Source organism: Mastomys coucha, unplaced genomic scaffold, assembly GCF_008632895.1.
Source record: "Mastomys coucha isolate ucsf_1 unplaced genomic scaffold, UCSF_Mcou_1 pScaffold12, whole genome shotgun sequence".
NCBI lineage: Eukaryota > Metazoa > Chordata > Mammalia > Rodentia > Muridae > Mastomys > Mastomys coucha.
In genome coordinates, this window is record NW_022196894.1 from 18,437,428 (window position 1) to 18,451,060 (window position 13,633).

A 13,633-nucleotide genomic window follows, 5' to 3' on the forward strand; every position below is an offset into this window, starting at 1 on the left:
AAAAAAGAAAGGGACTCTCAGACATTTTGTGAAGGTGTGGGGGTATTACTGTTGCTAAGATTTTCTGAACATAGGAAACCAGTGGACATATCTTTTTTGTTTTTTTGAGATAGGGTTTGTCTGTGTGTCCTAGCTGTCATGGTGCACCACTACTTGCTGCCAAACCACCACTGGCTGCCTTTCTTTGTTTTGTTTTGTTTTGTTTTGTTTGTTTTTTCCAGACAGGGTTTCTCTGTGTAGCCTTGGCTGTCCTGGAACTCACTCTGTAGACCAGGCTGGCCTAGAACTCAGAAATCCACCTGCCTCTGCCTCCCAAGTGCTGGGATTAAAGTTGTGTGCCACCACTGTGCAGCGCCAATTTTATCTTTTTAACCAAATGTACATTTACTTGGGGAAATAAAAAAGCTCAATGGTTAAGAGGAACAAAAATACATTTTTAGATTTATTTTTATTTTATTTTATTTTACTAATTTTACTTATTTACTTACTTGGGTTTATTTCTATTTTGTGTGTGTGTGTGTAGATAAGTGTTTTGTTTGCTTGTATGTATGTGCAGAAGAGTATGGCACCTGCCTCGTGGGTGGTTGAGAAACCACAGTGTAGGTGCTGGGACTGGAACAAGTGTTTTTGTTTTTGTTTTTTCCAAGACAGGGTTTCTCTGTGTAGCCCTGGCTGTCCTGGAACTCACTCTGTAGACCAGGCTGGCCTCGAACTCAGAAATTCACCTGCCTTTGCCTCCCAAGGGCTGGGATTAAAGGCGTGCGCCACCACTGCCCGGCAAACAAGTGTTCTTAACTGCTAAGCGAACTCTCCTGATCTGAAAAACAATATCTTTTTAAAAACCAAAATAATCTCCGGGCGGTGGTGGCGCACGGAGATGATTTTGGGAAAAAACAAAACAAAACAAAGAAAATCATCAAAACTGTTTGGGAAAGAAACTATAGATGAAATATAACTACTTTATATACTAGGATGAGATATGTAGACTTGGTTGTTTACCTTTTTGTGATCTTTTGTGACCCAGTGATTTCTTAAGTGATACTTTTCCTAGATGCTTTCGCCCATCCTAATGTCATACCACTGTGGTGGTAGGTGAGTTCCTATTACATAATCTAGGCATGGAAGAGTGGTGCCTATTCGGTATGACTATTGAACTATTGAGTCCTAAGAGTCAAGGGCCATGTGTAGAGGTAGGTATGGAGATGCTGAATTGGTCTTTTGTTTTTCAGGGTCCCAAAAAGGTGGGGATGCTGTGGCGAGAGGCTGGGCTGAGCTGGAGGGAATTTCTAGCAGAGGGCCAAGACGTTGGTTCATTTGTGGCTGAAAAGGTTTGAGACTAGAGTTCAGTTTTTCTGCATTTGGGGCTAGCTGATCTCATCTTTCCCTCATCTTTTACACTAGTTTTTGACCTTCTCTGTGGGTCATTTGTTTATAGAAGGTGGAATATACCTTGGGAGAAGAATCTGAAGCTCCTGGCCAGAGGGCACTTGTCTTTGAGGAGCTTCGTAGGCAGCTAGAGAAGCTGCTGAAGGATGGCGGCAGCAATCAGCGTGTGTTTGATTGGATAGATGTATGTCTCTCATGGGGACTGGGGGAAGGGTGGAGAGGTACTTCTTGAGGTGGATGGTTTGGGAGGAACAAGAGTGGATACTTAGGGCCCGTTTGTTTTTCTGTACAGGCCAACCTGAATGAGCAGCAGATAGCATCCAATACATTAGTTCGAGCCCTCATGACAACTGTCTGTTATTCTGCCATTATCTGTAAGCCAGGGAGATGGTGGGACAAGGGTGGGCCAGGCAATCTAATAGGGGGAAAGAAGTTTTGATCTTGGTCTTCTAGGGCCAAGCTAGGTCTTCATTATTCCACTCTGTTGTTTTTTTTTTTTTCCTTCTCTGTAGTTGAGACTCCTCTTCGAGTGGATGTTCAAGTGTTGAAAGTGCGAGCAAGACTGCTGCAGAAATACCTGTGTGATGAGCAGAAGGAACTACAAGCACTCTATGCTCTCCAGGCCCTTGTAGTGACCTTAGAACAGCCTGCCAGTAAGAGCCAGGCTGCAGGGGTGGTGGGGCAGAGGGACTGCCAGATAGAAGAAGCTGGTCATAGAAGGTACTCAACCCAAGAGAGGCGGGGAAAGAGCAAAATGCCCTGGTGATTTGATTGTTACTTACCCTACCCTCTGCTTGTTTCCTTGCCTACAAATGGAATGAGTTAATCTAAGCCTGGAGGGTTGATTGCCTGCCCAATTTGTGCTTGACCAGTAGATGACAGCAATGCAGAGGTGATAAACAGTAGCATCTTTCAGATACCATGTGCCCATCTGTCTGACACAAGGCCGAAGTGCTTGCCTGCCTTTTAAATAGCTGTTAGGGATTTATCTCCATTTCCCACATTGGAAGATGGGGGCTTATGAGCAAATGTGAGGTTTACAAATTCAGCACATGGGTATGCTTAGGTGTTGAAATAACTGTAGTGGGCAAATAGAGCACAGTTCTGTGCTGGCCTGGAGTCAGTGGAAGAAGTGTTGGAAGGTGGGTCCAAGAGATGATGGATGCAGCTGGTTACCTGTAGAGAGCAGGCAGGCCCTGAGTTGGACTAAAGACATGAGAAGAGCTACTGAAGGAAGTACAGCAATCATGAACAAGAGGGACTGGAGAAGTAGGGGTGAGGGGCAGATACTTCAGGCCAGGTAAGTACTGATAAGGGCCTTGCACGGAATGGAGTAAGGATTGTAAGCAAAAGAATTTGAGCTGAGAATGGTGGTGCCATACCCTGTGATCCTAACACCAGAGACAGGGAAGAAGATCTCTCTGCAAGTGTGAGGTCAGCCTGGGGTGATTAATTAGACCCTGTTTCAGAGAGTGACCCCTAGCCCAGCTGATAATGGTGGCACTCAGGAGATGGGAAAAACGACCAGGGCTACATACATCAAAACAAAAAATCAAAACAGTACTTAAAACATAAGTACCTTTAAAAATACTGTCAATTGGCTGTTTACTTCTATTTTACAGTGGAGTCTGAGACTTGCTTGGAATGGGATTGCCTCGAGAACTCTAGCAAAATGGAGAACACAGATAGGGCAGGGCAAGGGCCTTTGAGCAAAAAGAAAGTTGGTATAGAAAAATGGTTAAAAATGCTAGATGCTACTGTATGGCAGGGGCCTATCTAAACATTAAAAACATTTAAAACATTGATCCCAGCAGTGCTGGTGTGTGCCTTTAATCCCAGCACTTGGGAGGCAGAGGCAGGCTGATTTCTGAGTTTGAGACCAGCCTAATTAACAGAGTGAGTTCCAGCAGGGGCTATACAGAGAAGTCCTGTCTCAGGGGGAAAAAAAAAAAAACACCAAAACATCGAGAGGTCTTCCTATGGAGCTACAGAATTTGATACAGTAGGTAGGCGTCCAAAGTTCTGCCTTGGGAAGGACTAAGTTGGTTGAGACAGAAAAAAAGTATAAAAATCTTGTTTAGCTGTGAGGTAGTTAAGAGGTGGTTTTGTGGCAAGATTGGACAGAAATGTAAATATGTAGGGCAAAGTAGATAAGCAGTTGTACAGGGTGCTCTGAGAGAACACACATGGGTTTTGGAGCACAGGTGTGGGATAAGTGAAGGATCAGCTATACTCATAGAGTCGGGGAAACCCAGAGGGATGTCTTGGTCTGAACTTCCCATAGCTGGTAAACTAGCTTATCACCTTGGAGCTGGGCTTGAGGTCCTGTGCTTCATTCACTTAATAGGATGGGAGGGATGGTGTTCTGGGATTGCATTGTAAAACAAGCACCCGAGGAAAGCTGCTGTGATGGCTAAAGACAAGCGAGGTCAGAGGAGGTTCCTGGGGGAATTGATTCACCAGGAAGATAGGATGGTAAAAGAAATGGGCAGAGTGTAGCACTCTAGAGGTCAGGGAGGGTACGAGTGTGTGGGAAAGAGAAGGCTACAGTTTAGGAATCTGTCATAGACTCTTCAATGCTGGACCTAGAGTTGAGCTCAGATGCCTAACTTCCAACTGTTTATTTTATTTAGTCTGGCTGGCCTCAAACTAGCTTGCCTTAACTTTGATCCTTTTGCACTTTATATTCCAAGTAATGAAATTCCAGTTGTGGGCACCAGGCCTAACTTTTCCTTTCTTGTATTTATTTTGGTTTTTTGAAACAAGGTTTCTCAGTATAGCCTCAATCTGTAGACCCAGGCTGGATAAACCATCACACCCAGCCTTCCCTCTCTTTGTTCTTCTGAGACATGGTCTTACTCACTTGTGTAGAACTAGCTGGCCTAGAAAAATCTATTGCAGAGCAGGCTAGTCTCAAACTCAGATCTACCCTTCAAAAGGTGTGTGCCACCACACTTGGCCTCAGTTTTTCCCCTTTTCAATTTTGCTAAGCTGCCAGAGTTAGTTGGCTTTGAGCTTACTATCTTGATCTGCTTCAGTCTCCCAAATATTTGGGTTTACATGCCTGTCTCTAAGGATTGCTAATGGCTAAGTAACTCATTCTTGGGCTGGTAGTCTCTGTCATGAGATTAGCATTGTCAGAGGCATAGTCACTGAATACCAGGATCGTAGATCATGGTTGTGTTTAGCAGTGTCTCTTTGGGAGGGCTAAAGCTTTGGCTAGTCACCTAATTGATATCCTTGTGGCTTGCAGACCTGCTTCGGATGTTCTTTGATGCTTTATATGATGAAGACGTGGTGAAGGAAGATGCCTTCTACAGCTGGGAGAGCAGCAAGGACCCTGCTGAACAGCAGGGCAAGGGTGTGGCCCTTAAATCTGTCACAGCATTCTTCAATTGGCTTCGTGAGGCTGAGGATGAGGAGTCTGATCACAACTGATGGCGGGTGGGCAGGGAACTTGGAGCCATGGACACGTGGATGGCCCAGCCAGCCAGCCGCCTGGACTGCAGGGGGGCGGCGGCAGCAGTGGCGGCAGTGGCAGTGGGTGCCTGTAGTGCGATGTGTCTTGAGCTAATAAAGTGGCTGATGAGGCAGGATGGCTTGGGGCTGCCTGGGGCCCCCCCCTCCAGGATGCTGCCAAGTGTCTCTCTCCTCCCCCCAGGGCACAGAGATATATATAAAGTCTTGAAATTTGGTGTGTCTTTGCGGGGGGAGGGGCACTACCGCCTGCCTCTAGGGTCCTTTTTTATTTTCTGAAATCACTCTTGGGACTGCCGTCCTCGCTGCTGGGGGCATATGCCCCAGCCCCTGCACCACCCCTGCTGCTGCCTGGGCAGGGGGAAGGGGGGGGCACGGTGCCTGTAATTATTAAACATGAATTCAATTAAGCATATTGCCTCTTTACTGATCTGCACCATTGGAGGAGTATGGATAAGTGGACATCTTTCTTACCAGATTTGGCCACTGTATCATTGATACTTGTTTCTTTCCCTGTCAGTAAATTTTGAGAACCTGGGGAGTTGCTTTTCTGGAGGGTTGATATCTCCAGATTATCTTGACACGACGAAACCACGGGAGATGAGTGCTGTAGGGTACTTTGCTCCTATCAGACCTGAGCTTTGAGTTTGAGGCCCTTTTAGAAGCCATAAATGGGATGTCCTATGTAAAATGACTGCATGGCCTACCGGCTTCTGTCAGTATGGCTCCGCAGTGGACTGGAGATGCTGTGAGACCCAGGCTGTCACTGAGTGGCTGTGACGTAGGCTTGCCCCGCCTGCTCTGGGTGGGCACGGCCCCGCGCTTACGTCACCGGCCCTGTTCCCCTCTCCCGGGAGCGGCAGAAGACGTGCTGCTCCCACCCCCTCCCCTTCTCACAGGCTGTCCCCTCCCGGGTGGTGACCGCGGCCCGACCCTCTGCAAGGCGATGGCCCGGGTCCCGAGCGCAGGCTAGCGTGCCTGGGTGCCTTGCCATGGGCTGTATTGGCTCTCGGCGCTCAGCCGGTCAGGGTAAGAGGCGGAGGCCGGAGCATGGCTAGGGAGTCGGGCTCCATAGCTGCCAGGTGGAGCCGTGGGTGGTAGGGGCGGTGAGGAGGGGGCTGGTATAAGGAGAGGGAGGAGCCTGCGTCAGGGAGGCGGGTTGGGCCAGATGAGCGTACGGCGAGGGGGCTAACCGACTCTGGCTTGTTCCTGTGGCCTGCCCGCTACTGGGATTTTCCGTGTACTCTCACCTTCTGCCTTTTGCCTGTATTCCTGCTGCTGAGAATAGCTGCAGGGGCACAGCATGGGAACCGCAGGCCAACCTGCGGCCCTACATCTCCGGCTCCTGGCAACTAGCCTTTTGTATCTCCATTCTTCATTGCCTACACCTACCTTTCTGATCTCAGTGTCTTAGGAGTGGCTCTTTGCTGTGAACCTGCCTTTCCTACCTGGGTGCTATCATTCTCGGGAGTCAGCCAGCAAATGCTGGCCAAGTACCCCACCTAACACTAGTCTTTGCCTAACACTTGCTCCAAGCTTCAGAACCAGCTGGTTGATTCTAAAGGGTCTGAAGCCCCAGGTGGAGCATCTGTGAGCAAATTGATAACCTCTCACGCTCACAGATTTTATTCCTATTATCCACCCCCCCCCAAAAAAAGCCCCAAACAAATCCAAATCATGATTACTCTGAGCAGAAAAAGTTCAGAATCGGGACATCATCAAGTCTTCCTATAGCAGCTGAGCCCTGCTCAGGCCTTGGTTTCCATGAAAATGTGTTGGGGGGGGGGCTCGGGGAGAAGTGCTTTAGCTCTAGGTCCTACCTCCTATGTCAAGGAATTAAGTTTGGAATGGGTCCTAGGATCTCCAAGCAGGTAGTCAATCACACAAAGCATTAGTATGGTTGATATTTGAGGTGTTTTGCAAGTAAACTGTGGCTGAAATGTGTACTTCCCTTAAATTCTGGGATTTGTAGTCCCAGAAATAACCTCATGGGTTATGAATTTGAGAAGTAGCAGGGTGTTCTGACTCCTGCATGGAGTTCGGGAAGTCACCCCTTCCTGTAGTTAGGGAAGAGTTTAACTGACCTCAGGATTGGCCTTGAGAGCCCTGATTAGGTACCAGCTAGGGGTCAGGCATAGCCAGTAACCTGTCTTCTTTCTGGTTGGTAGCATTTCTGGGGACCACCAACTGGCTGAGGCCCAGAGACACCTGCTCCAGCTAAAAGGTTAGTTGTGGTGTGCATGGCCAGTTGGCACTGTGTAAGCTAAGGATGAGCCTCAGCTCCACAAGCCAGAGAACTTGGCGAGGTCCCTGGCACTCCCACTTCCTCAAAGCTATGAGACAGGAGTGTTCTCCTTATGTGACTAGGCACAAGTTCCAAGTGGGGAGGGGACTGGCTCAGCATCCGGAGCCAAAACAAGAATAGAACTGGGAGCTGAGCCTGAAGCAGTTCAGGCTTTGGGTTCTCTGCATCAACACAGCCAGCATGCCTATGATTTCTGTGCTGGGCAAAATGTTTCTGTGGCAGCGAGAAGGGCCTGGAGGACGATGGACTTGTCAGACAAGTCGCAGAGGTGAGAGCAGAGATCATGGATGTGATCTGGGACGCGATGGGAAACTGAGGAGAAGGGAACGCCAGATGTGGAGAGGAAAATCACTCTGGTTTAGATATTTGGAAACAGACTGAAAGAGGGAGACTTAGGTTGGGGCCATTAGGTAATGGCTTACAAAGGTGAAACTTAGAAAAATAATGGGTTTGTTGGAAAAGAATAGAGTGATAGACCAGTTGAGATTGGTGAGAGGAAAGAATCATGGGGAGAAGGGGGGCAGTGTTGGTGAGAAATTTCATGTACTTTCCAAGGGTTGAAAAGCTGGGAGAAGAGTTCAGGATTTACCCATGTTTGGGTTTCACCTTAAGTTCTGATGGCAAAATAGTTGTAGAGGAAGGTGTCCTTAGGGATGCCACAGTCAGCTGTGGGATAGGGGTTTCAGGAGAGTACGTGTGCGTGGTCTCAGATTGTCTGCGAGATGGGGGAAGAGAAATAAAAAATGACACGGCAACACGGTGAAAATGGCAGTCTTGGTAGAAGTGGGGAATGCAGATGAACACCTTTCCCTCCGACTCCTCAGTGGCTTCGGACCCTGCCTGGGCTGTGGAGTGGATCGAACTCCCTCGAGGTCTCTCTTTGTCCTCACTGGGATCTGCTCGGACTCTCCGAGGCTGGAGCCGGTCCCCACGTCCCTCTTCCGTGGACAGCCAGGACTTGCCAGAGGTGCTGCGCCTTTTCTGTGCATGTTTGGCAGGGGGTGGGAGGGTGGGGTGGCGTTCACATTGAGGGTTCGTGTGACCCCTCCCCGTTCTTGCCTCACCATCCTGCTTCGGGCTCTCTTTTTTTCCTGCTAGCGGAGGCGCTATCCGGCAGGCCGCCCCCGCGCCGGTCTGCTCTGCTCGGCGTGGAGCCAGCGGGCTGGCTTGCTAGCGCCTTCGGTGCTGACGTCAGCGCATCCCAGGCCGTATCCCGGGAGACCCTGTTGCATGGTGATGGGTTGCCAGGGAGATATACACCTTTTTCTCTGGGCCAGGGCCGCAGCTGCGCGGAGCGTCGCCCGGCATGGATGGCCTCTGCTCGGGGAAGAGAGGGGAGGGAGGGAGAGCGGGCCAGGAAACACCCGCCAGGTTCTCCTTCCCACAGGCCTGGCCAGAGGCTATCGGCGCCAATCTGGAGGCCCTGTCAGTCAGGTACTGAAGGAGAGGGACGGAGGATGGGCCTGAGGTCAAGGGGCAGGTGGAGGCCGCTTGTGCCAGGTGGAACCAACCATGATGGAGGAGAATTAGGTAATGCTGGGAAGGGGGTGTGTGCCTCAGTTACATTCAGCATAGGAAAATATTTGCTGGGGCTTATCAAAGGAGCATTAAGTCAGGTACAGGATGGAGTTAGGAGCCCATATGGATTTATTTAACTCTGACCCTGCCGTCTTCTGCTCCCTCCGGAGTACAAGGTAGAAGAGAGCATGGGAGGGGCGGCGCATGAGAGTGGTGGGTATTAAAAAATAAGTTTATGGGCTGAAGCTTTATTACTAAGAGACACTTATGGCCTTAAGTTACAGGGAGCGTTTTGTAATGCTGTCTTTTTGAACCTTTTGATGACCTTCTTGGCCTAAAAAGCTAGTTCCTTTCCCTTGAGGCAAGCAGGATGGTGAAAGAATTTGGTGGTATTAGGCAGAAATGAGTGCTGGACTTCAAGAAGGCCCAGGGAAAGACAGAAGCCTCCTTGTGGCAGAGTCCTTAAGCGCCTGAATAACAGAGGAAGAGCCTAAAAAGAGATATTATTTCTTTTTAAATGTTTAAAAAATTATCTTTGGCCGGGCAGTGGTAGTGCACGCCTTTAATCTCAGCACTTGGGAGACAGAGGCAGGCAGATTTCTGAGTTCGAGGCCAGTCTGGTCTACAGAGTGAGTTCCAGGACAGCCAGGGCTACACAGAGAAACCCTGTCTCGAAAAACAACAACAACAAAAAACAAAAGTCAAAAATATCTTTAATTATATGTATGGGTATGCCAATGGAGCCCAGAGGATGCCAATGGATCTCCTGGAACTAGATTAACAACAGCTATCTGATGTGGGTGCTGGGAACCAAACTTGGGTCCTCTGTAAAAGCAGCAAATGCTCTTAACTTCAGAGGCATTTTTCCATCTCTCTAAAAAGTTTTCTTTTTCCTTAAAACACACACACACATACAAACCAAAAAACTAACATTTTAAATTTAGTTAGTGTATAAACTATTTTTTCAGTATATTTTCATTATGGTATTTCATATATAATTGTGCAAGTTTTGAAATGAAGACATTTTGATTCACTGTATTCTTAGGAAACTGTACCTTTATACCTTGTCTTATTCACTTGGCCCATGCATTTACTTATTATCGGGTATTGTTTAAACACTGGGCTGCAGCAGTGATCATAAAAAACTAAATTCCTCAAAGAGGCAAAGATCAATGAAGGAAAACCATATTTATACCTAGCAAGTGGGCTCCATTAATGGTTCATTGATAGAATATAGTGATTCATTGGAGACTCTAGTGAGGAGACAGACCACTATTTGAGGAGCAGGAAGGCCTCTCTGAAGGGGTGATACTTCAGTCACAACTGAAAAGATCAGAAGGCCAGCCATGGGAAGTGATGGAGCATGAAAGAACAGAAAAGATTGTATACAGACTTCCTGACTGAAAATGTACAGGAGATTAGGAACCAATGACCTGTGCTAACCTGGGAGGGACGCAGGGAGATTTAAGAGGAGAAGTCGTAGCCGGGCAGTGGTGGCGCACGCCTTTATCCCAGCACTTGGGCGGCAGAGGCAGGCAGATTTCTGAGTTCAAGGCCAGCCTAGTCTACAGAGTGAGTTCCAAGACAGGCAGGACTATACAGAGAAACCCTGTCAAAGGAGATAGGGTCTTCTGTAGTTCAGGCTGTCCTCAATTTCCTAGTAACCAAAGATGACCTTAAACTTATGATCCTCTGCCTTTGTCTCCCAAGTAGCATCATGTGACAGTTGTCACAAGGCTTGGTTAATGTGGTGGGACCAAACAGTGCTTTCTTGAATGGTAGGCAAGCACTATACCAACTGGGCTACATTTTAGGATCAGATATGTGCAGATAAAGCCTAGGGTAGAGTTGATGGGGATCCTAAGAAATGGAGAATGGTTGTGAAGAAACAGGAAGTTAGAAAACAAACCCCGGGGGCTGGAGAGATGGCTCAGTCGTTAAGAGCATCAACTGCTCTTCCAAAGGTCCTGAGTTCAAGTCCCAGCAACCACATGGTGGCTCACAACCATCCATAATAGAGATCTTACTCCCTCTTCTGGAGTGTCTGAAGACAGCTACAGTGTACTTACATATAATAAATAAATAAATCTTAAAAAAAAAAAGAAAAGAAAAGAAAAAAGAGAAAACAAACCCGGATGTGAGAAAGAGAATGTCTTGCCTTGGCTTTGGTGATGCTGAGTGTGTGGCACTGGCAGGCAATCTAGAAAGAGCTGGACATATATCTAAAGACAGATGGAGGAGAGGGGGGAAATGTAAAGCCATGTCTGCCTTAGCTGTCTCTCTTCTCCTTTCTTTCCTTCCCTGTCTTTTTCTTTTCTTTTCTCTGTTTTCCTTTTCTTCTTTTTTCTTTTTTTTTTAAATATGGAACGCTTCACGAATTTGCGTGTCATCCTTGCGCAGGGGCCATGCTAATCTTCTCTGTATCGTTCCAATTTTAGTATATGTGCTCCCGAAGCGAGCACTCTTTTTTCCTTTTTCAAGGACAGGATTTCTCTGTATAGCCCTGGCTGTCCTGGAACTTGCTCTGTAGACCAGGCTTGTCTCAAACTCACAGAGATCCACCTGCCTCTGCCTCCTGGGTGCTGGGATTAAAGGTGTGCGCCATACCACCAGGCCCATCCAATCTTCAGAGGCTCCACTCCACATTTCTTCATAGCATCATTTGTCTCCTTTCCCTCTGGGAGCTGGGAAAGTGGAGGCTCAGCTCTACTTGTGTTCTCTTGGGCCTGAGTCACCATTGCTTGCTAGGAAGATAGTTTGTGGACTCCAGTGTCTTAGCCCTTTCTGCATGCCAGTGGCCACTGTGCCACTCTCTCACATATAGGGCATCCATGACATGTTGCCCTAGCATTCTTCCAGCTCCCAGCTATCCCATAAACTATTGGCTTATGCGGGAGCATGTTGGAAAGAAGGTTGTTTCTGTCAGGGGCACTGAACTTCTGATGGTGTTACTCAAGGTGAATGTTGGAGACACAGTCGCGATGCTGCCCAAGTCCCGGAGAGCTCTAACCATCCAGGAGATCGCTGCGCTGGCCAGATCTTCCCTGCATGGTATGTTCCCCATGTCTGTTCCTCTGCCCATTTTGTCCTTTCTTCCTCCTTTTCCTCATGTCTTGTGGGACTGATTACTGTGGGAATATTTACTGTGGGCATTTTCGGGGATTTCTTTTTGCAAATCAGTCCTAGCCCTTCCTCCTCCTACCCAAAGGACATGGAGAGACTTTGTAACCCTCTCCACCTACTTCCATACTGGCTATTCCCTAGCCCTTACCCTCAACCCAACTTCTCTATCCCACCTCCAGGTATTTCCCAGGTAGTGAAGGACCACGTGACCAAGCCCACAGCCATGGCCCAGGGCCGTGTGGCTCACCTTATCGAATGGAAGGGCTGGAGTAAGCCTAGTGACTCACCAGCTGCTCTGGAATCAGCTTTTTCCTCCTATTCAGACCTCAGTGAGGGTGAACAAGAGGCTCGATTTGCAGCAGGTAGGTAACGGGAAGGGAATTAGCCCTACAGATCTATCAAAGGGCTGCTGCCTCTAATCTCACCGGATCGGGCATTGGGGCTGGAGTTCTTCCATATACCTCTCTCTGTCCAGAGACCTCAGGGACATCTCCTGTCTTCAAAGCAAGCCCTAGTCTTAGCTTAGCTCCTGGGTATGTCAGTGAACACTGCATTTCTCTGATAGGAGTGGCCGAGCAGTTTGCTATTGCAGAAGCCAAGCTCCGGGCATGGTCTTCAGTGGATGGCGATGACTCCACCGATGATTCTTATGACGAGGACTTTACTGGGGGAATTGACACAGGTGAGGAGTGTTTCATCTTGTCACTTGGGGTGAGCTTGCCTGGTAGGGTGTGATTTACTCTGAGCCTCCCAGAGCAACTTAAGTCTTCCAGACAGGAGGAAAAAGACTATCCAGGCTGACCTTGACACCCCAAGGACAAAGATCACGAGCTACACTCAGGTGGGAAAACAGCATTTGGAAATGGGACAGCTCTTTTCTATGGGTGCTGAACCTGCTCTCTTCTCTGTGTGTAGTGAGCCTTGCAGTTCTTAGAAGCCCAGGGAACTTGGTGCCTCTTGCATACCCCATACTACAGCTTCGTTTCCAGAAGAATCTGTGGTACCCTTGCCTTACCTCTTTGAGGGGGCTTTGGTTGGCTGTGGCTGGGCAGATGATCTGGCAGCACAGTACCCAGCACCTCACAGGGCAGCGATCCCAAGCAAACAGGAAGGCATGCTGGGCCTGGGCTCCACAGGATGCTGGCTCCAGCTCAGCATCTTTGTATTCTAGCCTGTGGGTCTTGCTTTGGGCCAGTGCTTGCAGAAAGGGACCCTGGGGGCCTTGCAGCTGTGCTCAGCTCCTCTTTCATCTTCCATTCCTTGGACTGTGTGGCCAGCTTTCCCTGCAGCTTCTGGTGACTGGCCTCACAGGACCCCTGCCCCCAGTCCCTGACTCTTTGCCTTTGAAGATCACCTGCTAGTTCCTATTCCTCTGGCTAATTAACAAGGTTTCCAAGGCTAAACCTGCATTTAAAGCAGTCATAGAGCTGCTGCTGTGGTCCAGGGGGAACTGAGTTGAATGCTTAAGGCCAAGGAAGAATCATAAGTATTTTATGATTTTTTTTTAAATCTTAATTTGTTTTGTTTTTGAGAAAGGGTCTTACTATAGCTCAGGCTACTTAGTATATAGTCCAGGCTAACTTTGAAATTTATTGAAAGTCTGTGTATAATCTTTGAGCAAATTTTTAAAAATGCACAGCTTTTTCTGGAGGGCACAGCCCTGTGGTAGGATATCCTGCTTAGTGAGCAGAGCAAGGGCAATTTAGCCTTTACTGCTTTGAGTAAAATAGTATATAGTGGTCTTGCATTGATTGCTTGCCTCCTCTTGATCTAATACTGTAAAGTAGATATTATTAGATTTTTTTTTTTTTTTTTTTTTTTTTT

At 48.0% G+C, this 13,633-nt stretch overlaps 2 protein-coding genes and 1 non-coding gene across 18 annotated transcripts in view; 2 read left to right on the top strand and 1 right to left on the bottom strand.

Annotated features, from left to right (window-relative positions):
* Nucleotides 1-5,274, top strand: part of Eif4g1 (eukaryotic translation initiation factor 4 gamma 1) — a 21,122-nt gene extending 15,848 nt beyond the window's left edge. For all 9 annotated transcript variants that reach the window (XM_031363456.1, XM_031363452.1, XM_031363455.1 and 6 more), the window contains 5 exons: nt 1,230-1,328; nt 1,436-1,570; nt 1,679-1,760; nt 1,899-2,039; nt 4,640-5,274. In XM_031363456.1, the coding sequence (XP_031219316.1) occupies nt 1,230-1,328; nt 1,436-1,570; nt 1,679-1,760; nt 1,899-2,039; nt 4,640-4,824 (642 nt within the window). In that variant the 3' untranslated portion in view covers nt 4,825-5,274. The remainder of the gene's footprint in view (nt 1-1,229; nt 1,329-1,435; nt 1,571-1,678; nt 1,761-1,898; nt 2,040-4,639) is intronic.
* A 441-nt stretch (nt 5,275-5,715) lies between these two features.
* Nucleotides 5,716-13,633, top strand: part of Fam131a (family with sequence similarity 131 member A) — a 9,883-nt gene continuing 1,965 nt past the window's right edge. Inside the window, exons 1-6 of one of the 8 annotated variants that reach the window (XM_031363470.1) lie at nt 5,716-5,892; nt 7,032-7,087; nt 7,993-8,135; nt 11,613-11,737; nt 11,989-12,171; nt 12,375-12,491. In XM_031363470.1, the coding sequence (XP_031219330.1) occupies nt 11,629-11,737; nt 11,989-12,171; nt 12,375-12,491 (409 nt within the window). In that variant the 5' untranslated portion in view covers nt 5,716-5,892; nt 7,032-7,087; nt 7,993-8,135; nt 11,613-11,628. The other 7 variants (XM_031363473.1, XM_031363469.1, XM_031363466.1 and 4 more) reach the window with 7 other exon arrangements.
* LOC116086778 lies at nt 11,042-11,148 on the bottom strand. Its single transcript, XR_004117119.1, has one exon. It is a non-coding gene; the product is annotated as a U6 spliceosomal RNA (small nuclear RNA).